We start from the raw sequence: 25,008 nt of genomic DNA, 5'->3' as shown, positions 1-25,008 counted from the left end.
AGATAGCCAACCTATCTGATGGAGAATTCAAAGCCCTGGTAATCAAAATGCTCACAGAACTTATTGAGCTTGGTTGAAAAATGAAAGAATAAATAAAAGATACCTAAAATGAAATAAAGCAAAATATTCAGGGAACCAATAGTGACAGGAAGGAAACCAGGACTCAACGATTTGGAACAAAAGGAAAAAAATATATGTCCATCTAGAACAGAATAAAGAAACAAGAATTCAAATAAATGAAGAGAGACTTTTGAACCTTTTTGACAACTTTAAATGTTCCAATATCCAAATTATAGGGGTGCCAGAAGGAGAAGAACAAGAGCAAGAAATTGAAAACTTATTTGAACAAATAATGAAGGCAAGTTCCCCAATCTGGTGAAAGAATAGACTTCCAGGAAGTCCAGGAATCCCAGAGAGTCCAAAAGAAGTTGGACCTAAGGAGGAACACACCAAGGCATGTACATCATCATTAAGTTACCCAAGATTAAAGACAAAGAGAGGATCTTAAAAGCAGCAAGAGGAAAGGAAAGAGATATCTACAAAGGAGTGCCCATAAGACACCCAGGTGATTTCTCAAAAGAAGCCTTGCAGGCAAGAAGGGGCTGGAAAGAAATATTTAAAGTCATGAAAGGCAAGGACCTATCCAAGAATACTCTATCCAGCAAAACTTTCATTTAGAATGGAAGAGTAGATAAAGTGCTTCCCAGATAAGGTCAAGTTAAAGGAGTTCATCATCACCAAGCCATTATTATATGAAATGTTAAAGGGACTTATCTAAAAAAAAAAAAAGAAGATAAAAGCATGAACAGTAAAATGAGAATAGACTCACAACTATCAACAAATGAACCTAAAAAAAAGAAAGAAAAACAATGAAAACAAAAACTAAGCAAACAACTAGAACAAGATCAGAATCAGAGAAATGGACATCACATGGAGGGTTTTCAGTGGGGAGGGGGAAAGGAGAAATGGGGGGAAGGTACAGGGAAGAAGAAGCATAATTGGTAGGCATTAAACAGATGTAGAGAAGTCAAAAATGGTATAGGAAACAAAGAACTCAGAGAACTTATATGTGCAATCAATGGACATGAACTAAGGGGGGTGGAAATCTGGAGGGTTGGGAGGGTGCAGGATGGAGGGGGATAAAAGGGCAAAATTGGGAAAACTGTAATAGCATAACCAATAAAATATACTTTAAGAAATAAAAAAAAATAAAAACCTATAACTAGAAAAAATAAATCAAAATTAGGCTAGTGATTATCTTTTGGGGAGCAGAAGTATGCAAGATACTCATTCTCTTTTTATTTTATGAATTTTCCAAATTTTATATAATCTGTATTTTTTCCATTTAGAAAACATAATAACATTTATCTTTTAAAAAGTCAACTGGGCTAAGAATGCAAAAATATCATTGCACCATCTTTCTTGGCCTTCCATTCCTCAGATATTATTCTCATTTCTTTTCTCACTAAATCTTTCAGAGTAAATCAAATAAAGGACTAGGAATGGTGTGACCCTCCAGAGAGAATTGCTTTTAGATCTGCCTCCATTTCAAACCAGGATTATTTCTTTCTCACCAAATTGGCAGCAATAACAACTGCAATCACAGCAATATTTTTATGTTTAATATTGGCTGTCTAGCTAAGCCACTGCTGTTTTAATTATTTATTACTCCCTTTACCTTATTTCATCCCAATTCACCTATAAAACAAGAAATAAAAGAGACAGGACATCAGGAAACAGCAAAGGATATTTTCACTTTGAAGTAATATTTTAAATCAATGTTTGGATATTTGCTTTAGATAGGTGCCTGCCGCATTTTGCCTCCACAAAGAAACGACAACTCAACAATTTTCATCCCTTTAGTTATCATGAGGAGTCTTATAAAACTAACTCTAAGTAACCTCAACATATGTATTACACTATTTGCTGACTAAATGATGGGGATTGTCACAAAAGTCCTATCAGGCTATTACAGCTACATTGTCAGTAACTGGTACATGTGTTAGGTATGATTCTACACACTTCCAGAGTAACAGTGAAGAGTAGATGTGCACCTTCATGAGTCAAATTGTCAGTTGACTAATTATGAAGCATTTTGAGGTGTTCAAATCATGTGAGGTTTAATTCACGTATGATGTGGTTTCAAGTTGTACCATTTAGTGAGTTGTGTACTACATATTAATAACCTCTCTGAGAGCTTGTGAACTAAGGAAAAAGAGTAAAAATTATTTCAAAACTATTTTATAGTTATTATGACAATTCCATAAGACAGTAGGTGTAAAAACCATGGAGTGTGAAAGAGTTTAATAAAAGGAAGACAGTATTATTTATTCCACTCATAATCAGCAGCACTATGAGGTGTCAAATTCTGAGTTGCACATAAGCTGACTAGCAACATACAAAGTTTATGTCAAAGTTAAAAGGATGATTGGTCCTTGTTAAAGATATCCCAGAGTATACATTATTGGTGAATTTCAAGGTGTGTTAGATATAACTGAGTCACTGGAATTGTATGAAATCTTTCACTTTCCAAAGTACCTGCAGTTAGCAACTTTTGCCATGTACCTGACAACTCCAAGCAAATGTTTGTCTATCTATGCCCTGTTAATGGTTTTTCCCCCTCATCCATCTTTTGACCTTGTCTTCCATTAGGCAGTAAAATGACTGAATAGATAACTGTGACTAATTCTGTGTTTAGTCCAGCACTTGGTACATTCTTTGTGCATTATAATTTAAAAATAATGTTAAGCTGACATTTCTCATCAACCATTCATTCAATCATCAACAAGTAATTATTGAGGGCTTACCGTGTTCCAGGTACTTTTTATTAAAGGGGGCACTATGGTGAGCAAGAAAATTAAGATCCATTTTATCATTGGTTGATATTCTAGAGGGGAAGACAGCAATACAAATAATAAAACAATAATTAAGGCAATTTAAGAAGGTGAAAGGGTTCTAATGATAACTCCACTGTAGTAAAATGACAGAAGATGCTGGGGGTGCTGAGAACGTGGAAGTCAGTACTCATTTTCATAGACATATAAGAGTTCATCTTTTGGCCCTGGTTGATGTGGCTCAGAGAATTGAGTGCCAGCCTGCGAACCAATGGGCCATCAGTTCAAGGGCACATGCCTGGATTGCAGAGCAGGTCCCTGGTTGGGACCGCATGAGAGGCAACCACACATTGATGTCTCTCTTCCTCTCTTTCCCCCCTCCTTCCTCTTTCTCTATAAATAAATAAATAAATAAATAAATAAATAAATAAATAAAACTAAAAAAATGAGGTCATCTTTCTGAAGAGATATTAGAATAAATAGAGAGTATACAGTAAGAGATAGAGTAAGTAGGTATAGGCTACCTCACTTAGGACTTTGGAGGCCATCATAAAAGATCTGAATCTTATTCTGGCTTTGATAGGATGCCACTGGCTGGTTTTAAGCAAAGGAATTGCATGACTTGATTTACACTTTAGAAAGGACACAAGGGAGGGGACGGAGATAAAATGTTTCTGACTTTGAGTGTAATGAATAGATACCAGATGAGGACAAGTGGAGGTAGAGAGACTGGTTAGGAGGAGACAATTGCAATACTCCTGGCAACAAAGGATGCTAATTTGGATTGATGAAGGTGGAGTGATATGGTGAAAGACAATAGGACTTTCTGATGGATTGGATGTTTTGTTAAGGGGAAATAATTCTCATATTCCCCACATTTCTGACCTCGTGTTTTATAATACAGGATGCTAGTAACAATTTTTGTGACTTGCTAAGTTGTGCCAAATGTAGCCAAGTAAATTTATTGGTTGAATAATTTCCATAGAATTAAAATGATGCTCTACTTTTGCATTTGCCAATTTTGTTCTTGTTTCTTCCTGAGTAGATCTGCAAAGAAGCTTGCTACTCTCTTTGTGAACCTGTGTGTTACTGCAGAGACCCATGAAATTTCTGCTCTGTGGTTCCTCTGGTATGTGAAGCAGTGTGGGGGCACAACCAGGATCATCTCAACAACAAATGGAGGGCAGGTACCTATCCATGGTACCCATGGTATCCATGGTACCCACCATTCTAACAGAAAACCATCACTGCCTAAATGAAAGATTGACATTGCTCTTCAGTCATCAGCAGGGAGCCTTGTAGCTCTTAGGACTTTATCATGGCAGCTCAAGGTGGCTTTTGTGAGGGACAGTCTGTTTGTTAGGTACCCAATGTGAGAACCCAGCAGCCAATGTAAATTTAAGAGTGGGCTATTCTCTTCTATATACTTTCATAATTTTCCATTCAGGTGTACATTCAATTATTATTTGATAAGCTTATAGGAGAACATCTGATGAACATAGCTTGAGTACTTCTTGGAAAAGTCAACAAAAAGTCAGAAATGCATTTTCAACTTAAAACACACAAACATGTGGAATTCACTCATTACCTATTTCCCCAGCATTGTATAAGACACTGTGTTTGGCACAGAGGGAAGTGGACAAGAGTTCTTATATAATCTGCTTGGTAGTCATTTTCCTTTCCATTCCTTCTTATTCCATACCCACTTCCCCATATTCATTCTCCTCTTTTTTTTCTTTTTTCCTTCCTCATATTCTTCTTCTTCTCCTTCTCCTCATTCTCTTCTTCCTTCCAATTTTTAAACCTATTTGAAACAGTCTTTTAAAAAATTAGCCCTGCCTGGTGTGGCTCAGTGTATTCAGTGCTGTCCTGTGAATCAAAGGGTTGCCAATTTGATTCCCAGTCAGGGCATATGAGTGGGTTGCAGGCCAGATCCCCAGTAGGGTGTGCATGAGAGGCAACCACACATTGATGTTTCTCTCCCTCTCTTTCTCCCTCCCTTCTGTCTCTAAAAATAAATAAATAAATTCTTTTAATAATTAACTGAACTGAAAATTTAGGAAGAGACAGTCGGCTCAACTGTGTACACAACCGTACAGAACATTTGGAAGCTTTACAAGGGATCAGGGCAGATGATGCAGTGGCCACAGAAGCAGCAGGCATCTGACTCAGGATGAAGTGGACAGCTTGCAACAAGGAGTAGGCTAGTCTGGCAATGGGTGGGCCAAGGAAATTCTAAGCCTGAGTAATAAGGATGGGGAAAACAGGCTCACACCAGTGGTAGCCCAACTTTAGTCAATAGCTTCACCAGACCCAACAACCTAACAAAAAGATGCAGATAATACATAGAGCAAATATAGTGACCAGACAGGTGGGACATGGGGTTAGGGTAAGGTTGTCCAGCTGAGGTTGGAGCTTGAAAATCTGTATTACCTGGAACATGACAATTAGAAAATCTGTAATTTTTTCAAAATCCAGCAACCAGTAGTTAGACAACAGCAGTAAAAGATGCTATTCATGACAGCAAAATAAATTTTATGTGTCTCACAAAAATATATATGATGAAGACTACCAATTTAACAATCTATACCTATTCCAATATTTCCTACATACTTCTATAATCTTTTTTTTTTTCAGGAAAGGAAGTTTGTGGGTGGATCTGGTCAAGTGAGTGAGCGGATAATGGACCTTCTTGGGGATCGAGTGAAGCTGGAGAGGCCTGTGACCCACATTGACCAGACAGGAGAAAATGTCCTTGTGGAGACCCTAAATCATGAGGTGTATGAGGTATCCAAGAGTCTTAAACTAAGGGGAAAAGACCAGAGTCTCATAGATAATCAAAGCTTAAATAAGCCAAGAATATTCCAGACTTCCTGGACAATTCCTTTGCCAAAAGTGAAAAAACTAACTCTATCTGAAAGAAAAGAAAAGAGAACCAGAATATTTTTGAGTGGGGGTGGGTTATAAAAACATATTTTATCAACCCTCTGTATTGGGGTCCTACATAATTAGAAAAACAAAGAAAATATTTGATATATATCAAGTGCCTCCTATCTGCCTAGCATTATTCTAGGAGTTGGAGGCAGAACAGTGAACAAAACAGATAAAGTTCTTTGTCTTCATATGGTTTACATTCTGGTGAAGGAGAAAGACCATAATCAAATATATAGTTAAAATATAGAGTATGCCAGATAGTGATAAGTAGTATGGAAAAAATCAAACAGGGAAGTGGGGCTCAGGGAGTCTGCAAGAAGGTGGGGTAGGGCAACTGGTCATATTATTTTAAATAGGTCATCAAGGAAAAATTCACTCAAAAGGTGATATTTGAGCACAGAACCAAAAGAGATAAGGGACTGAGCCATGTGACTCCCTGAGGGAACAACATTCCAAGTAGACAGAACAGCCAGTGCTAAAGCTCTGAGCCAGAAGCAACCCTGGCATGATGAAGGAACAGCAATGTGGTCACAGTGGCAGAATTAAGGGATGAGGGGAAGAGTAACAAGAGGTGAGATTAGAGACATAACAGGGGTCCATTTCACTTATGGTCTTGGAAGTGACTGAGGAACTTGATTTTGACTCCAAGTGTGATGGGAAGTCATCAGAGATTTTGAACTCCAGAACACTAAGGGCACATTTTGGATCTAACAATATCCTCCCAGTTTCTCTGTTTAGAAGAGACTGAAGTGTAGAGAAGAGTGAAATGAGGGAGAAACATTAAGAAAAAAGCACAACCTACCAACAATTTTTATAAACTTTTTTTTTCCTTCCAGGCTAAATACGTGATTAGTGCTATTCCTCCTGCTCTGGGCATGAAGATTCATTTCAGTCCCCCTCTGCCAATGATGAGAAACCAGCTGATTACACGTGTGCCTTTGGGTTCGGTCATCAAGTGTATTGTTTATTATAAAGAGCCCTTTTGGAGGAAAAAGGGTGAGTACTTTCCTTAAATAAAGATGTTGGGGAGAAAGTCTAAGAAACTTCATGCAAAGATACACATTTGCATGTAACTATTTTTGTTAGAATGCTAGGCATAAAATGTTAGTCCAGGTTCTAAGAACAATTCTATCAAATAAAATGTATTGGCACAAACTCATGGAATTATCTTCCCTTAGAACATGACCAACTTTTTATAATTCAATATAAAGTTTATTTAATCCTCCCACAAAATATTGTGAAGATAGGTTATTAAAATTTTCTAATACATTTTTTAAAAGTATGAGTTTAGCCCTGGCTGGCATAGCTCAGTGGTTTGAGTGCGGTCTGTGAACCAAAGCATTGAAGATTTGATTCCCAGTCAGGGCACATGCCTGGGTTGCAGGCCATGGCCCCCAGCAACCACACATTGATGTTTCTCTTTTCCTCTTTCTCCCTCCCTTCCCTCTCTAAAAATAAATAAATAAATTCTTTTTTTAAAAAGTATGAGTTTAATGTATGGTGCCAGGTGGGTACTTGAAATATCAGGGGGGCATTTTATAAAGTAATATGATTACTTAATCACTATGCTGTACACCTGAAACTAATAAAAAATAATCTTGTATATAAACTTTAATTGAAAAAATAAAAAATAAAAATATGAGTTTACAGAGCTATTCAGAAAGGTGGGGGTTCTGAAAATTTCCAGGAAGTTCTCACTTGTGTCAATATTTTACTAAATTAAATTCAATCAATTTATTCATTTATATATATTCAACAAGTGTGTTACTCTATTGGGTACAACATTGTAGGGATGCTCACTAATGTGCTAGATTCTGGAATGATGGAAATGTTCTAGAACTGCTTTGTTTAATGTGGCACCCACTAATCACATGTGGGTGTTGAATACTTGATATGTAGCTAATAAGACTGAGGAATTTTACGTTTCTATTTTATTTCACTTGAATTGTTTTAAATTCAAATGTAAAAAGCCACATGCAACTAGTAGCTACCGTATTGGATAGCACAATGTTAGAGTCTTATCCCATTTACACTTATCACATCTACTTTTCTTCTAAGAGGAGGTCATGGTATAAATAGTCAGTACCTGGGACTGAGAGTACAGGGAAGGATGGACTGAAATGAGGAAGTAGACTGCAGAAAAGGGAGAAATTATGTTTGAGGCAAAGGGGGAAAGTTTCACAACTTTACGTTAGGTCAGTTCTTCCTGTATATATACTTTTTCCAGTCACATCATAACCTCCTAATTCTCCAGATTTACGACAAATCCTATTTAGGACTACTGTTGAATTGGTGCATCAGTTAAGCAAATAATCCACCTTGTGAAAAGGACAATGTGTAGTGACCCACTGTGAAGAACGAGCGTACTGCTGCTAAGTTCCTTCCTCTTACAATCCAGGTGCCCCATTTAGATAGCTGGCTGATAGCAAGTTGATTGGGTTTAGGACCATGGGATAGAGATTTTTGTCTTATGACTTGAATACCTTTATTTGTGGAGAGAATCTATAACTTTTAATTGATGTCTACAAACCTCCATCTTAGGCCTGCTATGTGCTGGGCAAGTTCATTGTTAGATAGTAGTATCAGAAAGAAAACTCATGTTTTCCACCCTTAAGAAGAGGCTTGGTATAACTTAGTCATGGTTGGTAATGAGTTTTGAGTTACACTTTAAAAAGTGGTTGTGGACATGAAAGCCTCACAAAAGCATTTTTAATATCTTTTTAAGTTACTATATTAATATATTTCTTCAAACACTGACAAATATCAAACACTTATTCTATGACAGGTTCTATGCTAGGCATTGGGAATTCAAAGTCATGTTTCCTTGACCAGAAAATCCAGACTCCAGAGGGAGACAATCATGTAAACTGATAATTGCATGACAATGTACTGAGTTCAGTGTCAGTGTTACCTAGGCTATTGTGGAAACACAGGGAAGAAACTCACATCCAGGATGATTCCTGTTACATAGATAAGTGATTTGATAACATCTTGAAGGATTTTATAAGAGAATGAAATATGATAAAGTTGAGTTTTATAAAAGGGTGTTTACTTTGTGAAAGACCATCCATGCCACTGCTGAAGACACTGTGATTAATGAGTAACACAAAAGCTCAGGGAATATTGAGCTAACCAGATAAAAGGGAGTGAATTTTGCAGCCCAAACAACCCTAGCACAATGACTATCACATATTGGTTACTCAGCAGCCAAGTATTCCAGAGTTTTGCTTATTTGTTTGTTTTTTCTGTTGTTGTTGTTTTCTAAGTGAAGTATGGTTTAGTTATTAAAGATAAGGCAACTTTTTGCATTTTGATACAGACAGCCTTAGCCAGTTCTTTATTGCTTGTAGATTATCCCAGAAAATGCTAAATATTACCTATAACAGGTAATATTTTATATCCCTGTATATAAAATATATTTTAAACACCAATTACCACTGAATATATTCATTTCTAAATTATACACATGGATCTCTGAAAATGCATTTTATAATTATAAAATATACAAAATATGCTTTTTGAAAGGCTAAAATTAAAACCTAAGAATTTCTGATATCTTCCTCCATTATCTGGATGTGCAATCCAGGTGTGCACATCCCACTTTGTATGTAAAAAAATTATATAACTAGTCCTATGGTAGTACTGTACTATTTTTATCACTGCAGCCTTATATGTTTTATATCTGATGAGGCATTTTCTCTTCATTATTTTTGCTGTAATTTTGTCCTTGGCAAACTTCAGTTATTCTTCCAGATGAATGTGATTATTTGCTTAGAAATTCTACACCCCCACACTCAAAAAGCCTCCAGTGAATTATTTTATTCTGAATATTTCTCTTTATCACCTCCCATAGCTACAACATCTCTTTTCTCCCTGAGGATGTTACTTGCCACTTTGGGGGAAATTTCTTGTACTCCTTGTCTTTTTTCCCTAAGAGTTCCTTTTTGTTTGTTTTTTCTTACTGTTTTTGTCATTGTTACTCTTAGTAAAGGATTCATTAAATGCCTGGACATTCTTGAATGCCCTTTCCTTTTATAGAGTGAGGCTGGACCAAGCTAACAGAAAGTCCCCTTGCATGGGAAAGCTCCTGAGCTTTCTACCTACACTGTTACCACATGGTTTGTCCTAGCTTAAGCATGACTCTTTCCTTTGCCCTGTGTTTATTCTCTTCTGCCCAGTGCACCTGCATGGCTCAGAGGGCAGCTTTACACTAGAAAAGAAATGACTAAGAGTCCCTCTACCCAGAAAGCAGGACCTCCACCACAGACAGCCAGGCATCCTCTGTTATCAATCCATCCAAGCCAGCAACCCCCATGTGATCAGTGGGCATTTGTTCTGTTCTCTTATCACATCCTGTCCTGTTTTTCTCTCTTTCTGTCTTCTTATAACAGGTGATTCCTTAGCTATTTCTTTTGTATTCTTAAATCTTCTTAAATTCCCAGATGTATTTTAAATATTTCTCCATCCCACTTTTGAGTTTTTCTCAATGTTTTTTTTCTGTCTCAGCATGCCTGAGGGGTATACAGATGCCCCTCAACCCAGTGGCTGACTGGGACATTGATTATCATGGATGCACAGTGGGAAGGAATGTGGGAGGAGAGAAAGAGAAGCAACTGCAGGTAAAATGGCCTACAGGTGTGTCTGCTCATTTGCAGGTCAGGGCAATGCATACCCTCAAAGTTCTTTCTATGTTTTTTCTTCATCATTTTGAAATCCTTTTATTTGATATTCTATACAACATTTGTTCCAGAGTCTTGCACTATAATTTTGTTAAAAGAACCTCAATTTGCAAGTAAATGATGGAGCAGGAAGAAGGATGCACTGTAGCAAGATATTATTATAACATTTCAAATTCTGCCCTGACATTTACACCATTGCTTTGTCAGTCTTTTGTTGAAATTGCATATATTTTGTTCGTGTGGGAAATGAGACAAGGCCTTTGTCCAGAATGAGCTCAAATTGTTTTCCAAGTTGTTCTGGAGGTTGTGTTTGAAATGAGAGTTTGGAACTCTGTGAATTTTAATTAACCATATTCTCTCTGCCCTATGTCCAGATAATAAAAAACTAGTTAATATAGAGTAAGTGGCTCCTCATAGAATGTGAATGTTCAGTTTCTTCTGTTTCATAGTAATGGACTAGTATTTCTTTCAAACATCTTTGATTTTATCTGATTTCTTATGGAAGAGAAAATAGAAGACATGAGTATTAATGACAAGGAAAACAAGATTTCATTACATGATGGCCTAGACTAATTCATAATATCCCATTGCTTTATTCTTTGCAGACAAGGGTCTACAGTTTGATATTTTCCACAAAATATTGGCTACTTCGCCTTTCTTTGACATCAGTTTGGTTTGCCTTCATATATTGCGAGTATAATATCTTATATTCAGCCTTTGGCCTTTTGAAGTTGAAAAATGTGTGCTCATTGTAACTGCCATGGGTAGCTTGATAGGATGATGAATATCTTCTTTCATTTTCCTGTTATCAAAGATTACTGTGGAACCATGATTATTGAAGGAGAAGAAGCTCCAGTTGCCTATACGTTGGATGATACCAAACCTGATGGCAACTATCCCTCCATAATTGGGTAAGGCACAGTTACGGTTGTGTGAATGCTATTTGGCATTGGCAGTGTATTGCCATATTATTAATAATGTACCCCAAACTGTTAAAAATAATATTTTACATAATGGTGTTATTTTCCTAATCCTTCAGTAGAAAAATGATTTTTAAATAGTGTTTTCCAATGAATGAATATTTAGAAAGAAGTTAGAACAACATTTTAAAATTTGTTACATTAATTTTCTGCTTCATATTTAGTGCTAGGGTTGGTGATATATTTTGGTAAGCTATCTTTCATGAAAGCATGATATAAAGACCTGACTTAGGGTGCTTTACTAAGAGGGCTTCTTGTGTGAGCTTATGTGAACGTCAGTGGTATTTATGTGGGATGCTGAGATTTTCCAAGTCCTACTAGAGAGGAGCCAAGACCAGCCCCGTCCTCAGCTTGGCAAGGAAGATGAACATAGATGGAGGAAATGTCGGGGGACAGAACCTGGCCTAGAAAGGTAGTCACTCGGAGCACTCAAAATTAATATGGGCTCTAGAATATGTATGAGTTTATTTCAGACAGAGCCAAGGGTCAGGGGTGGGAGATCGAAACCAATTGTTGTAAGGCTGAAAACAATCATAGGGCTACAAATGGAGGCAGCTTCTAGAGGACTGGGCACTAGGGAGACACCATTGTGTACATAGAACCAAAGGGCTGGATGAAATTGGAAAGGCTTAGACATGCCTTACTTAGGCATTTAAGACCCAGGGCTCATTCCTGTCAACTACCAGTCATGTAGGGAAAAGTAGATCAGTCATAGTATTTACCCTAGGCAGAAATCATGGCCAGTGATCTATCTTTAGTGCATTGAATCCCTAAAGCTAAAAGGTATATTTCAGTGTCAGGAATATAACACACAAACAGTAAAACATTGAACATGAAATAACTACTGTGTAATTTGTTTCGTCTGGTTTATTTTTAACTTATATACTAGGCACATATGTAGCTATAGAAATGAGGCCAAGATGAAAGCCACAATTAAGTCCCCCCTTTTATTCTTGTTTGCATGTTTTAGATTTATCCTTGCCCACAAAGCCAGAAAACTGGCATGTCTTAGCAAAGAAGAAAGGTAAGAAAGTGTCTCTTCTTTCTTCTCCCTTCCTTCCCTCCCTTCTTTTCTTAATTCCTTCCTATAACTCTACCTTCTTTCCAACCCCTTTTCCTCTCTTTCCCATCCCTCTCTTCTTTTCCTGCCTTTTTTATTCTTTTCTACCTACTTGACTGCCTTGCAATTTTACTTAACTTTTTAACTTAAATACTTCCTAATAATATGTGTGTTTCCAATGTTACATGTGTGTTGTGTTCTTTATAATGGTTTTGTATTAAGTCACAGTGCTTATAACTTAAGAACCAAGTATTTAAATTAATATTTATTGAGTTTATTGTACATAAGATACCATGCAAGAAGTTATGGATAATACACAATACATGTAACACCTTAGAATACTAAAATAGATATAGTCCAGGAGCTGAAAATTTACCTGGGGAGGAGTGCACTTCTAACCAGTTCCTGGTTGATGTTGCTGCTTGGATCACACTGTTTTACATCATTAACAAAAAAAATATTGTAAGTTTGTTAAAACTAAAGCTCTGAGAGCTTAAGTAACCTGCTCAAGAGCTTATAGTACATAAGAGGCAGAAGCAGAATTTAAAGCTATTCCTGCTGCCTTCTTTTTCCACTCTGCCCATTGCTTTGCAATGGAGCAGGAAGGGAGTGAGTAAGGATTATGTCTGGTTCCTACCAGTGTTTAGCAGATTGACTAACACTTAAGAGGTACACAATGCTTTTTATTTATTTTTGTAAATATTTTATTTATTTACTTTTAGAAGGGAATGGTGAGAGAGAGAGAGAGAGAAACATCAATGTGTGGTTTCCTCTCATGCACCCCCTACTGGGGACCTGGCCCACAATCCAGGCATGTGCCCTGACTGAGAATTGAACCAGCAACCATTCGGTTCACAAGCCGGTGCTCAATCCACTCAGCTACACCAGCCAGGGCCACAGTGCTTTTTAGAATGAATGAACAAATTACCATGTGCTCCCAGTGATTTAGGCAATGCCTCACTTTATTTTCTTTAATACTATTTGTGACATAGATTTAAAACATTTGAAATAGAACAAAGTGCCTTGTTTTGAAAAATGAAATTGAAATGTCAAGTGGAAGCAATGGCTTACAGTCTTCAATGTGGAGATAAATGCCTCTTTCTGTTTTCTTTCACTTCCTTCATTTTCACTTTTGCCCCCCCCCACCACCGTAGGTTGAATAAACTTTGTGATCTCTATGCAAAAGTTTTGGGCTCCCAAGAAGCTTTGCAGGTAAGGCTGCTTCCCAACCTTTTCCTGAGGGATAGAGATCTTGCTCTGTATTCAAGGGACTAGCAGGGTTAGGTTCATCAGTAGGGCCCTAAAGCTCATGTTTTCCCTGATACATTCTTGAAGGGGTCTGTACAGGGCTGATCAACTTATAAGTTGGCCCAAAGAGTTTGGGTCCTGGGTGTGTTGGTGGAAGCTAAGGAACCCTGCAACATTGCTGGGATTCGGGTGGTGCTATGCTTGTCCCTGAGATCAAAGCCCTTCCTGGAGCAGAGCATTTGGCTATTCTGCTCCTAGCTTTGTCAGGGGGTAGAAGAGGGGTGCTTCTGCTATCCCTAGTGAGATCCTACATCCTAGCAGCCAGGATAGGGATGAAAAGAACTTTTTCTTTCTCTGCTGATCTTGTAAAGACACAAGAGTCTCATTTACATACATAAACTAGCATATAAACATTTCTTAACACCCACTCCACTCCTCACTGTCTCATGGGTAAAGATAGGGTGGCCTGTCCCTTCTGCACATTCCTTTTTGCCTTGTTTTACCCTTGAACATTAGGAGTTACAGGAAAAGACATGCTGATTGACTCAAGGTGAGCCCCCTCAGCAGGGTTTTCTAGACAACTTTGAAAGTATTTATCGGGCTGATAAAGGTGAGATCATATGGTATTTGTCTTTCACAGCCTGGCTTATTTTGCTTAGCATAATGCTTTCCAGTTCCATCTATGCTGTCACAAAGGGTAGGAACTCCTTTCTTTCTGCTGCATAGAATTCCATTGTGTAAATGTACCATAGTTGTTTGATCCATTCATTTACTGGTGGGCACCTAGGTTGCTTCCAGCACTTGGCTATTGTAAATTGTGCTGCTATGAACATTGGGGTACATAGGTTCTTTTGGATTGATGTTTCAGGGTTCTCAGGATATAATCCTAGCAGTGGAACCTAATCAACAAAACAAACAAATAAGCAAAATATAACCAAAGACACTGAAATTGAGAACAGGCTGACAGTGACCAGAGGGGAGAGGGGAGGGAATTTCAGGGGAAGAGGGGAAGGGTTTGCAGGAACAAGTATAAAGGACACACAGACAATAACAAGGAGGGGGTGGAAATGGGAGGGAGGTGAGAAGGGCTGGGGAGGGGTGGGGGTAAAAGGTAGAAAACTGTACTTGAACAACAATTAAAAATTTTTAAAAAGTAGCCTGAGGAAACTTATCTTCAAGTTAAACTGGTAGAACTCTGGAGGTGGTCAAAGGTAGAATGCAGTGGTGTAAGGAGGCATTGGGGAAGGGCGTCTGATAATAGTCAGAAGGTCCAATGTACTCATAACCAGTAGCCCTAACTGCCTCCCTCATCAATATTTAAAGGAGTAGGTCAGTGTTCTTATTAAATTTACTAGATTGCTAGGTTTTTAATGTTTTGACATGGATTAAATCATCTTTTGAAAGCCATTATTAAATCCAGTTATCCATGAAGCATTTGAAGGCAAAGGAAACTAATGAAAAATGAGCAGTTAAAGTATGAGAAAAATCTAATGAGGAGGCTAAGAATGTTTAGCTTGTTAAGCCTCTTAAATACAAATTTCTTCAGTGTACACCATGACCTAGTTGAGCAACTACATGGCTTAATCTCATTATTCTAACACTAATCTTGTTCAATTTTGCAGTGACTTGCTTCCTTCTAGTCAAGTTGTTGAGACATTTGAATTTTTCATTTTCATTCATTTTTAAAGCAATTTTACCCTGTAGTTGATATAAGTGCAACATGGGTTCTTAAGTATTTTGGGAGTTCTTTCTCAGCAAATGAACAAGAATAATTAATTGATTCATTTAGATGAAAACATAATAATAATGAATGTGTTTTGTTTCATTTTTTGCTTTCATATACCATTTAGCAAGTTTAAGTATGAGCATAGACTCAGCTTAATGGTAGTGTGAGTGAACCAGCAAAACCACAGATATACGTGTGTGTGTGTGTATGTGTGTGTGTGTGTGTGTGTGTGTGTGTGTGTGTGTGTGTAATTCACATCTGTTAAGAATTACTGGGTTTTCTGTTTACAAACACTGTTCAAGAGAGTTCACTCTGGTACATACTCCAATTTTTTTTAAGTTACATTCTGAGGCACTAACAGGTTTACACAGTTTGAAATTAAAATTATTCTAACAACCTGTTAGGTAGTTGTTTGCTGAACCTTAGTTGTGGAGGAAATCAGTTGTTCTCAGATTTCCAAGGAAGTTGATCATTTTTAATTTGGAAAAGTCTATTTTCCTATGAAGAATATGAATGATTAGTTGCTGATGATAAAAATGAGTTGTTCCTGTCCTTGTTTCCTCTTGGCATAAAGAGGGGAACTTGCTTTACTCTCCCTTTGTTGTCTATTGCACAGAAGGAAGCAAGTCCTGGAAAGGTGAAAGATGAAGTCCATCCTTTATTCTAATTGGCAGGAAACAGCCAGAGAAAGGTGCTCATGAGGTGCTTGTCACCATCTGATGCAGAGACAGAAGAAGGTTGGCCATAAGACATGGGAACACCACAAGAGGCCTGGAGCAACTTATACCCCTTAGGAAGTGCCTAGTGCTTTGTAAATAGGAGACATTACAAATGAGTACCCAAAGTTCTATATGGCTGCAATTTTTTTTTATTTCTGGAATTTTCCATTTTATTTTATTTTATTTTATTTTTTCCAATTACAGCCTACGTTCAACATTACTTTGCATTCATCTCAAGTGCACAGCATGGTGGTCAGACAACCATATACTTCTCAAAGCACTCTCTCTGACATCTCCAGCACCCAACTGGCACCACACAGAGTTATTACGACATTATTGACCAGGCTGCAAAATTTTTAAACAAAATGTTTTATCAAAATCTATTTTTTGACTTTTGTTTTTATTGTTGTTCAGTTACAGTTGTCCCAATTTCCCCCCACTGCTCTCCTCTAAAAGAATTTTTTTCTTAAAACTTTCCATGTTGATTTTATCTTTTTAAAATCATGCTTAATGATAATGTATACATTTGGTTATATAAATTAAAAGCTTGAGCTTTGCAAAATATCATCTAATGTTTTCCCTGTTCATTGTTTACAAATAATTGTTTACAAAAACCAGAATTGCTTACATTGCATGAAAACATTAATTTGTCTGTCTAGCTTCCTTCAACAAAGCTCAATTCCACCAAAAACATGAATCTAATCATCCTTTTCCCTTGACAGTTTTTTTTTTTGCTTTTTCCTACTCCAATAGCTACAGAAGCATAAATCCTTCTAAAAACCTGTCTTGAAACCATTAGGCAGTACAACTTATTATTAGTTAAGACCAATTTAAAAAATGGAACTTGACCATTGTGTTTTATGGATAGTACCTAAGTTTTATATGAACAAATTGAGAAAACTTTCTGAAGTCAGAATTTCTTGGAAGTTTATTACCAAGGGTATTTACCTGCCCAAAGACAAATCTCTAAAAACATCATGAAAATAAGGAAGTATTTCAGACATTTAGTGGTTCTTTAATATGAAGCCTATAGGAATGTATTTCATTTGTTCTAGAGTAGATAGTTTCCTTTGAGTTTCCTTTGACCTTTTTACACTCTGCCTTGCAGCCAGTGCACTATGAAGAGAAGAACTGGTGTGAGGATCAGTACTCAGGAGGCTGCTACACGACCTACTTCCCCCCAGGGATCCTGACTCAATATGGAAGGTAGAGTGACAGTGTGCTAAGTTGAATTCAAACTCTAAATAGGTTTATATAATAGCTCTTCTGTTTCTTGGAAATGTTTTTAAAACTGCCCAATTTTATTTGTATCTTGTGAATCTCATGAAAGAAATCATAATTATGCAACATGGGGGTGACTTTCACTCTTTTTATAAATTATATTTTGTTGGTTGTGCTATTATAGCTGTCGCAATTTTCCCCCTTTGACCCCCTCTACCCAGCATCCCCACTCCTTCAGGCAATCTCCACATCATGGTTCATGTCCATGGGTCATATATATGTGTTCTTTGGTACTCCATTTCCTATACTGTACTTTACATCCCCATGGCTATTCTTTAACTACCTATTTGCATTTCTTAATCTTGTCAATTCCTCACCCATTCCCCCATACCCACCTCCCATCTGGCAATCATCAAAACCCTCTCCTTATCCATAATTATGTCTCTGTTCTTGTATGCTTACTTTGTTTCTTAAACTCAATTGTTGACAGATGGGTATTTTTGCCACTTTATTGTTCAAAATTTTGATCTTCTTTTTCTTAAATAAATCCCTTTTACATTTCATATAATAATAGTTTGGTGATAATGAAATCCTTTAGTTTTTTCTTGCCTGGGAAGCTCTTTATCTGTCCTTCAATTCCTTAGCAAGAGGTATAGAGTTTGGGGCTTACTGAAGCCAGCTGTTGCTTCTTTGATAGGAATAGGAAGTTGTGAAGCATGAGCCAAGACCAGCCATTCATATAGAAAAGTCACAGTTCACAGTTTGTGTGTGCCTGTAAGTTGAGTGCAGCTGAGTCTCAGGGGATCTCTAGGGTGGGACAAACATTGTTAGCCATGTTAATAGAGTCTCAGATATGGCACCTGCCTGCCAGCTCTGTGGTTCTGTGGGGGGTGGCGGGGGGCTCAGCAAATGGACAATGGCCTCTGTCCTCCCTTCTGTCTGAGAGAAACCTCTCTCCAGCTCCTGCCTTGATGCCAGACACTTCATTTCCTCCTTGTGTGCCACTGGTGCCTTTCAAACTGCTACCCCAGTGCTGGATCTCAGAGGGAGTGACTCTGAGTAAGTCCATGTGTGGGTCATTTAAGGGGAACTCCAGAAGTTTCTTCCACTGACTCAATCCCCACTAGTTTTTGCAGTCAGAAGTTATGGGACCTATCTTCCTGGCACTGGAATCCTGGGCTGGGGAGCCTACTGTGAGGCTGGAACTCCTTGCTCCTCAGATATCCCTCCCGAATTTTTATCTACCACACATGGATGTGGGACCAGCCCATTCTGCATCTACAGTCCTCCTACCAGTCTAGATGGATGTGGTTTCTTTAATTCCTTAGTTGCCAGACTTCCATTCAGCTTGCTTTCTGATGATCGTGAGTGATGGTTGTTCTATATTTTAGTTGTAATTTTGATGTGCTTGTGTGAGGAGGTGAGCTGTGTTTATCTATGCCACCATCTTGACTGGAAGTCCTGTGTTTCACTCTTAATTCCTTTGAAGAACCAATCCCAATCAATATAACCAATCAATGCAGCACAAGAATAGGTATTTAGATAGTCAGAGGGTTCACTTACATTTTAAGAAGTTTCTTCATACTGAGATTAAAGCTCAGTAAGAATTCTTCAAATAGAACTATATAAGTGCCAACATGGGTACAGCATTATAAAAGCAAAATGAGTTCTAGACTGAAAGTGAAGGCTCTTGCGTTCCCCTCCTGCTTCTAAAAATAACCAACTTTGTCATCCCGGATAGGCCATTTTACCTCTTTGAACCTCACTTTCCTTAGGAGGTATATGAGAAAACACAAATGGCATATCATAGACAATAATCAGTGTGTTAATCAGTCTGTTATTATTTAGCATCTTTATTAAGATATAATTCACATACTATATAATTTACCCGCTCAAAATGCACAATTCAATAATTTTTAGTATTCACAATGTTGTACATCCAGTTATAACTCATTGGTGTTTAGTTAATTGTATTTGATGATGGTAACAAGGTGTGCATTAATGATATAGCAGTAATTATTATGACTATGAGAGTAATATTAAACCAAACAATAATATGATGCTAAAAGTTCAATCTAAACAAAATAAGAAATGTAGAGTAGTGACTAAAAGGCTGTTCAGAGTGTATAATTAAAAGAGAGTGTGAATAAATGTAAATGACTAATCTGTCCATGAAAACTGGTAAAAAAATATTAAAATGACTTTGGTTAACACTTTTTTCCCTCCTGAAGATGGCAAAATAATAATGAAATGATAGATGATTATGAGAACATTCTTGGGCCAAAGGGCTCCACCTATTGGCTACTGGACCATTGTGTTAATTTTTGGTTACGGTGAGTGTACAATATGTCAATAGTAATGGTTTCATTCAGCGTTTATTGGCTATGCCAACCATTTGCCAAGCCTTGTGATGAAACCTTTGATACTAAGAAAAGCCCTCTCTGCTGTGAAGGATTGATGGGCTGGGATTGAAATGAGGAGATAAGAGAATATCAAACATTGCTCTAATGCTATGGTAAGGACTATAATCACTATGGTAAGTATTATAATAGAGGGGCATACTAATACCATGAGGACCCAGGGAGGGATGGGCTAGCTTTACCTAGAAAAATCTGAAAAGGCCTATAATATCCATAATATCTGAAGATTTTAGAAAGCAGAGAAAGGCTATTGGGGAATACACTCTAGGTGGATGAAACTGTATGAGCAAATGCTTAAAATTCTACAAGTTCATGGAATATCTGGGAAAAAGTTCTGCATGTCTGAGCTCTGGGTGATATTGAGGATGAAATGGAGAATTGGAATGGTAGATAGGATCTCTTGCCTCATACAGCAGATCTGGGGATGAAAAACTTAACTTTTCAACAGAGAAAAGCCACTCAGAGCATTACTTTTGTTTTTGGCTTGTGATGTGATTATATTTCTGACTATGGAGTGGCAGGTTTCATGCTCAGTCCCATAAGATGTGTCAGGAAAATGCCTTTTGGCAATGGAGTGTGGGGAGGAAAAGAACACTCACCTGCACTGGTCTGAACTTGACCACATGAAAGAAGTAAGATAAACCCCATCTTATAAGGCATTGGTAGTGACATGATAATGCCCTTTTTCATCTTTATTCCTTCTCAGGGACATGTGTCAGGCTATATATCATTAGCTTCGATTTATAGGATAGAAACTAAGGTACAGCATATCTTAGCTATGTAACTTCCAGCCTGAGCAAGGATTACCTTCCCACAGGGCTTTCCTCTATCCTTAAGGTCCATGACATTTGGAATACTGCAAAAAGTTTTATCTTCATAACCTTGGAATTACATGGAAATTTGGTTAGAGAAAGTGACTTGCTAAGTTCATTGTTAGAATAGCCAGACAGGGAACTAAGCCATGTGTTGGCTTGGGAACAGTTAGTGAGCCATCAAAGGAGCTATATATGACTTTATGTAGATGAAGCAAATGCATGCTCCATTGATGTCAGTGCCTTTACTTGTAAGCTTTTGGTACAGGGGTGGACTTTGGCTTTTATTCCATTTTGTCTGTGACAAGGATCATGTAAGAGCTGGAGGAACCTATGAACATTTTGCCAAAATTCACAATGTACTCCTGATGTTTAGAATCTGAGGAAACCAACCAACTTGATATTTAAGGTTCTCTGGTTCTCTGATACTAACCATTTTTACTCCTTTGTTTTTGTTTCAAGGGTTCTACGCCAGCCAGTGGGCAGGATATATTTCGCAGGCACAGAGACTGCCACACACTGGAGTGGCTACATGGAGGGAGCTGTAGAGGCTGGGGAGAGAGCAGCCCGAGAGGTAGGACCTGGGGTCATGGGCTATGGAGAAAGATGAAACTTATGGACCTGACAAGCAGATCAAACATGTCTGAGATCCTGGAGGCCAACTCTCCTGTAACTCCCATCTGAAGATGCATGAAACACAATTTTAACAGTAGTCTCAGATGAAGTGAACACCTTAACCCAGAAGTAACAACAAAAATATTTATCATGTCACCCAAGATGAAAAGAGCTCATAGGACAAAAGATCACTATGGCTCTCCTTGAGAAATAACCTAGATTTAATGTTATAGAACCAAACAGGTTTCTATTAGCACTCAGAATTCATTAATATGTTTCCTGATAATTCATTCCTCTGATCTCATTCCTATTAAATCATGTTTCATAAGTAAAATTTATGGTGAGCCTAATGATTGGAGATTTTTATGCCATCAGTGAAAGACCTTTTGGACCCTTTTAAAGGTTGAGTGACTATGTTGGCTGTTATCCTGGTGTTTTTTATGGATATCTCAAGATTCAGTCCTTTATTTTAAAGAGCAGATTAGGAAAAATATGGTGTCACTTTCATTATTCACCAGGATACTCCTTCCTTTCAGATCCTGCATGCCATGAGGAAGATTCCAGAGGATGAAATCTGGCAGTCTGAACCAGAGTCTGTGGTAGGTTATATTTTATTTCATGAATTGAAATCTCTGTCATTTAAGAACAATTATTTGCAAAAAGAACACAACTTGTATATGAGTATATACACATACATTTCCCTAAGTGATTCAACCCATGAAAATTTACTAGCCTGAGTTAGGGCAGAGGTGAGAGATTTAGAACTTTGATAAATTTGTAGCTGCCACATTCATTATAGATTATTAGGAACAATACAATATTTTTCATCTGAGAGTTCTAGGCATATTAAGAATTAAGCATGTGCCTGTTGAATAAATCTCTAAATCTGGTGATTCTCAACAGGAGGTAGGAAGTGAAAGTAAGATATAGCAGCATCCTCTGTCTAGTGGCAAAGGATTGGGATCAATTGGAGCAGATTTAGGTTTTAAAAATTCATTTTCAATATATACAATATTATTTTTGTAATAAAACCCCAGTAAGTCTTCCAGGCTGGAAGGAAGGTCACATGCATGATAGACTGAAATGTAATGTAGAGAATGAGGGTGAAAAAGGTCAGAGTCATTCCTCTATTAAATGTGAAGTCAAAAAGAATATCCCTGATAGTGCAAGTTTTTCTCTTAATACCTGTCAGGGATGGGATTGAGGGCTGAGTGGACCATAGATTTATTCAACTCAACAAATTCTTATTGTGTACCTATTCTGCACCAACTAATGTGATAAGGCTACAGTAGTGCTTTCACAGAGCTCAACATGTGGTTGAGAGAATATGATAACCAAAAAGCACAACTGTGAAAAAGAAGTCATGCTGAGAATGTTAAAAGAGGGACTATTTTAGCCTGGGGATACAGGAAAAGCTCTCTGAGGAAGTGAGGTATAAACTGAGACTTGAAGGTTGAGTCAGAATTAGTTAAGGAAAGGCCCCAGTAGGAAATGGGAATGAGTGTTATGATCAGAGAGAATATTATGTTTAACAGTCTAGAGGTTGACAAGAGTGGGTCATGTTTGGAGAACTGGAGGAAATGTAGACTTTCTGGAGCAAAGCTCACAAGCCTTGTACTGACACCAAATGTTCTCTGAACCCAGGATGTTCCTGCACAACCCATTACCACAGCCTTCTTGGAGAGACATTTGCCCTCAGTGCCAGGCCTGCTGACGCTGATTGGATTGACTACCATCTTTTCAGGAACTGCTCTTGGCTTCCTGGCCCACAAAAAGGGTTTTTTCATGCGGCATCTGTAACCACCCCTTCTTACTTTACTTGGTGTGTGGGTTTGGGGAAGGGGTTGTGGTAAAGTTCCGTAAAGATATACAGACTCTAGTGTGAGATGGGGAGCATGAAGATAAGTCAAATAACTGACCATAAGAAACAGTATCTCTTTCTTCATTTTGGTCCCTGCTTATTGCCCCCTACTTGGTTTAGCACTCTGTCTTGCCCACTTCCAAATTTGTTGCCCCCAGAATCTTCCCAGTAGTTAAGCAGTCTTGTTTAAAGTCCTTACTGTCCTACAACACACCTTGCCCGTGCACAAAAAAACAAAAAACAAAGAAACAAAAAAAAAACAACTAGTTTTTTCCCACCTCCATGACTTTGCACTTCTCCTTTCTTCACTGGGCAACATCCTTATCTTTCAAGTTTTTTGCATTTGTCCTTAGAATCCTGTAGTTTTATAGCTAGAAGACCTTAGAGACCATCTAGTCTTCACCTTATATTTTTAGAGTTCACCCAAATAAAGCTGAGAGAGGTGGCACATAATTTCCCAAGGTCCACATAGACCTCAATATTTTGGAGACTAGAACACAGGTCCATTGCTTTCCCACCTCCTAGAATGTATGCCTCAATAACCCTCCTCTACTTCCTGCCATGGTTACTTGTGTTTCCCTCTTGTATGAGTTTACTCTGTACTAAGTTGTTATGTGCTATTACTGTACTACTCCTACTATTGTTACACAATAAAGTTGATTCACCAGATGTCTGTTGCTTTTTCTTTTTAGGTAATGACTTTCAAGGTTTTGACAGATTAAATCACAATACAATATTAAGCATATAATTGTGGCTTTAAAGTATTAAGTCAAAATTTACTGGAAGCTTAGATGATGCATGCATTTTGATTAGATGGCCTATTATGGGTGCTGTGTGTGCAAACACATGGTACATGATTTATAATGACATGACAAGGATGCTAAAAGACAGAACTCCTTGCTTTACCACCCCCAAAAACTGTCAAAATAATTGACATATTAATAAGCAAGATGTTTTAACTATTAAGATAATCACAATATTTCATCAAACCTTTAATATTCCTTATCAGTGGAAAGCTTTTTACTAGGTACACTAATTAATTTAAAACTACAGTTTCACACTCCACTAAATTCTATATGAACTACTCTTCAAATGAATAATATCATTTGAAAGGACTCATAACTCTGAACTCACTAAGCTTTTATCAAGATATATTTTAAATCTATAAATGGCCATTCTCATACTTTTCATTAGAAAATAAAGCTTATTAACCTTAGTATAAATTGAATTTAAGAAATCCCCTAGGATTAATCAATCATAGTATAAAGATTCTGATTTTACAGTGACATTTATATTTATGAATTTATAGGAAATTTAGAGACAAAATGAGGAAATTAAAGAACTCACTAGAATTTCTTTGTAAATGTTGTGTTTTGAATCTGTCTAAACATGTAATGTACTTGACATAAGTATATCTTCTTGAATATGCTACCCTCCAAAAAAATTTCCCCCCAAAGTAATCACATTACAGATCAACATATCCATTAAATCAGAACCCCAATGAAATATCACTTCACACCTGTCATAATGGCTGTCAACAATAAATCGACAAACAGCAAGTATTGGCAAGGATGTGGAGAAAAGGGAACCCTCGTGCACTGTTGGTGGAAATGTAATTGGTACAGCTACTGTGGAAAACAGTAAGGAGGTTCCTCAAAAAATTAAAAATAGAACTACAATATGATTTAGTAATACTACTTCTGAAAATATATTCAAAGGAAACAAAACCACCATGTGGAAGATATATCTGCAACCCCATGTTTGTAGCAGCATTCTTTATAATAGTCAAGACATGAGAACAATGTAAGTGTCCATCAAAGGATCAATGGGTAAAAGAGTTGAGATAAATATATATGAAGGTCTGTCCAGAAAAAGTCCAGCCATTGTTAATATAATGAA

General features: G+C 37.4%; 1 protein-coding gene across 2 annotated transcripts in view; it reads left to right on the top strand.

Annotated features, from left to right (window-relative positions):
• MAOB (monoamine oxidase B) overlaps positions 1-23,778 on the top strand; it is a 116,191-nt gene extending 92,413 nt beyond the window's left edge. For both annotated transcript variants that reach the window (XM_045860611.1, XM_045860610.1), the window contains 10 exons: positions 3,880-4,021; positions 5,472-5,621; positions 6,605-6,764; positions 11,262-11,358; positions 12,398-12,451; positions 13,642-13,699; positions 17,289-17,386; positions 21,096-21,207; positions 21,785-21,847; positions 22,893-23,778. In XM_045860611.1, the coding sequence (XP_045716567.1) occupies positions 3,880-4,021; positions 5,472-5,621; positions 6,605-6,764; positions 11,262-11,358; positions 12,398-12,451; positions 13,642-13,699; positions 17,289-17,386; positions 21,096-21,207; positions 21,785-21,847; positions 22,893-23,048 (1,090 nt within the window). In that variant the 3' untranslated portion in view covers positions 23,049-23,778. The remainder of the gene's footprint in view (positions 1-3,879; positions 4,022-5,471; positions 5,622-6,604; positions 6,765-11,261; positions 11,359-12,397; positions 12,452-13,641; positions 13,700-17,288; positions 17,387-21,095; positions 21,208-21,784; positions 21,848-22,892) is intronic.
• Positions 23,779-25,008: the final 1,230 nt, after the last annotated feature.

The sequence above is a fragment of the Phyllostomus hastatus genome, unplaced genomic scaffold, assembly GCF_019186645.2.
Source record: "Phyllostomus hastatus isolate PE091 unplaced genomic scaffold, TTU_PhHast_1.1 phas_scaffold_200, whole genome shotgun sequence".
NCBI classification, from domain to species: Eukaryota; Metazoa; Chordata; class Mammalia; order Chiroptera; family Phyllostomidae; genus Phyllostomus; species Phyllostomus hastatus.
Note: the sequence above shows the minus strand (reverse complement) of the source record. Positions and strands in the feature narration are given on the sequence as shown.